Source organism: Plectropomus leopardus, unplaced genomic scaffold (genome assembly GCF_008729295.1).
Source record: "Plectropomus leopardus isolate mb unplaced genomic scaffold, YSFRI_Pleo_2.0 unplaced_scaffold12160, whole genome shotgun sequence".
In the NCBI taxonomy this organism is placed as follows: domain Eukaryota; kingdom Metazoa; phylum Chordata; class Actinopteri; order Perciformes; family Serranidae; genus Plectropomus; species Plectropomus leopardus.
Genome location: NW_024612905.1, coordinates 780 through 3,870, shown reverse-complemented (window position 1 = coordinate 3,870; position 3,091 = coordinate 780). Strand labels below are relative to the sequence as shown.

At 42.6% G+C, this 3,091-nt stretch overlaps 1 protein-coding gene across 1 annotated transcript; it reads right to left on the bottom strand.

Moving 5' to 3' along the window:
• Positions 1 to 44: 44 nt before the first annotated feature.
• On the bottom strand, positions 45 to 2,760 carry LOC121963697 (nuclear factor of activated T-cells, cytoplasmic 1-like; the record flags this gene model as incomplete). Its single annotated transcript, XM_042513960.1, has 2 exons — positions 45 to 217; positions 2,558 to 2,760. Coding segments are annotated over 2 exons (376 nt in total), but the record flags the coding sequence as incomplete, so codon positions are not given.
• Positions 2,761 to 3,091: the final 331 nt, after the last annotated feature.

Genomic DNA, 3,091 nt, shown 5'->3' with positions numbered 1-3,091 from the left:
AGCTTCAGAGGGTTAAGTTTGGAAAAAGAATAAGAGGTACTCACAGCACTCAATGGGGTTGGATGACACCTGCAAGGACACCGTCCTCCCTGTGGCCTGATTGATGTGAACTCTGAAAACCATCCGCACACGTGTGTTCTTGCGTCCGATGTCAGTCTCCCCCTTTCTCAGCTCAATATCTGAATTACGCAGCTTCAAGATCCCTGCGCAGTCGATTCTGTTCGAGGAGATGAAAGATGAAGAGTTTGCCAAAGTATGCGCCTGTCCAAACGGCAAATCATCACCTGCACTAATTATATATAAAGTCTCAGTTAATCAGGCTGTGATTTATACAGTGCTGCAGCGATATCAAAAGGGATTTTCACTCCATCAACACTATCCTTACGGAGGCTGCAGTCATGTCAACAGAAGATTAACACCACTGCCCCCATCAGAGCTTTTACACCTCAGTGCATCCACTCTTGGCTGAAACTCAAACTCTATAGAAACCTATGGCTGGGAAACGTTCATCAAATCAGGAATTTCTTTGTTATTACACACAAGAGATGGCTCCTAAAATACTGCTCCCCTTCCACAAATCTTACAAAAGAGTTGGCTTTAATGATTTCTTTAAAAAAAAAAAATCTCCATCACACACTTCATAAAAGCCCCCCTCCTCCTCCTCCTTTTCCTCTCTGTCTGCACTCATCTAACGTTTTTATCCTTAAATACCTCAAGCCTCTTCCAAACGGTTTCTGGCTTTTCCATCGCCGTGCTACTTGATGCCGCATTCCTCAAAGCCTAGTTAATGTCAACTTTTACACACATTTGAACACTCCCTAACATTCTTCTCGCCAGACACCAGGGTCTGCTCCGCTGGCGAAGCAATCAGGTGTTGATGCTAAGGACCCCAGCTGTTCAGCTCTCCGCCTACGCAGACGGGCTGAGTGCAAAACCACAAACTGAGGCAACCATTCAGAGCCTGAGATAAAGTTTATACCAATAAGAGAGGCTTTTTTCTACTGTAACTTCATTTATTAAGAGTTAATTGGAGTCATACCAAGTTGACCATTTGTGGCTTCATGTTAGCTAACAGACTTATCGTCAATAACCATCTCAGAAATATAATAATGCCTGTTTCTATACCACGTAATAAAACATCTATATGTCACACTGTCAAAACGGATAAATCTCCCACAAATCCCTCGTCTACAGTGTAAGCACTCTGAGGCGTGTCCCCCCGTGAGAAAAGAGAAACCGTATCCTGAGGTGAAGGCGTTGTATAAGAGGAGCTTATGTGTTACATCCATTAAATCGCAGAGAAAATGCTGATGCTAGCAGGCTTCTGCTGCTGCCGGCAGCTCAGACAGAAAGCCTGAGGTCCCTGTTAGCAGCCCAGAGCATCCCCCAGTAATCTGATCTCTAAGGCTTATAAAATGTGAAAGCCACCCTTCTGTGTACAGAGGGCAAGACTTACACAACCCAAAAATTCACACTCTCGGACACACACAGAAAATCAGGAGCAAACTCAATAGCTCCAGATTTAGCTTCTTTTCCTTATACGAAAAGTTGTGATCAAATATGTTTTGATACTTTTATGAGCTTGAGATCAACATTTCTCCCTGCAGACGACCGGAAAGATCTCTCTGTTTGAGTAAACTCATTAAATCTGAGTTTAGAGATTTTAATGTGACAACAGTGAAGCATATCATTGCAGAGAAACTGGTGATTACTGCATCATGCATGTTTACCATTTCATGCCAGGAATTATTTTAAGATTTTTGGGGGGAGGTTTTGGTCAAGTCTCAAGCCAGTTTGGACAAGTCAAGTCTTTTTTAATCAAGTTATGACTTGTATGGGATATGGCATGGCAGTATGGTCAACATCCACACATGAAAAATATTCTTATGGACTTATTGGCATTTTACTTATGAAGACTTTTGAATTAATGGAATACTTCACCTCCAAAATGACCATTTGTGAATCAGTTGCTCAGCACATTACATTAAATTTGTGAAGAAAACATTTATACCTGCACAGGGAACCTTTTTGAGCAACTTCAGGGGGACACAACATTTCACTACAGCAAAACTGTCTATAGTTAAACGTTTTAGCAAAAATGCATGTGTTTGGCGGGTACCAAGCATGGATTACACTGCACAAATTGTGTGAGTTTGTAAACAGATGTTTTGATTAAGTTTTACTGTTGTTAAATGTGGTTACCAATGACTTCAGTTTTTGAAGAATGTTGACCTTTTATTGATTCTTAATTGATCATGGAGGCACATGAGAAAAACACCATTTTCCTAACAAATTCAATTTAACATGGTAAATATTAGATAAAAGTGGTCATTTTGTGAGAGAAGTATTCTTTTAGGGGCTTGTCTCAACTTGAGACTTGATTGGATTGGTCTCAGATGAGGCCAGGCTTGACTGGTCTGGAATGACTCCAAACTTGATATGGACTTGTCTTGAATAATTTGAATCATATCCCAGTTTGAACCCACTGCAGACGTGAACATATTTTAACAAATCACTGAGTCAAACCTCAGTGGACGGTGCAGCCCCTGACACTCACATGGCCCGCATGTTGTTCTCTGGCAGCAGTGGGATCTCCAGGATCTTGGTGTTGTTGTGCATGGCCTCGTGGCTCGGGGTGGACACTGTCTTCCCGGTGATGCGGTGGACCTGGTAGAAGGCGTGGGGCCTCAGCAGCCTGTCGTCAGCTGTGCCTATGAACAGCTGCAGGGTCAGTGGCTCACTGTCCATGTAGCCGTGGAGCTAAGATGAAAGGAAAGACACAGTTGTGGTTAAGCCCTCATTTCTCTTCAAAAAAAAAATTAAAAAACGCATGCTTTTAAAGACCATTTTAGGTCTTTCAGAGGTCAGGCTCTCAGCGGGATGGTTTTCAAACAAAGCACCCATTTAGGATCTTGTAATCACCCTTTTCATCTTCTTTAATTTACCACCAACGGCCTGTGTACACTTCCTCCATCAGGTCATGTCAGGCCTGCCAAGATGTTGATATTACAGTAGCTGAAGGGGGTCAGCGCTGCCAGAAAGCAGAAAAAACACCAACAGCGAGCAGTGTTGTGATTTGTGACAAGCCTCA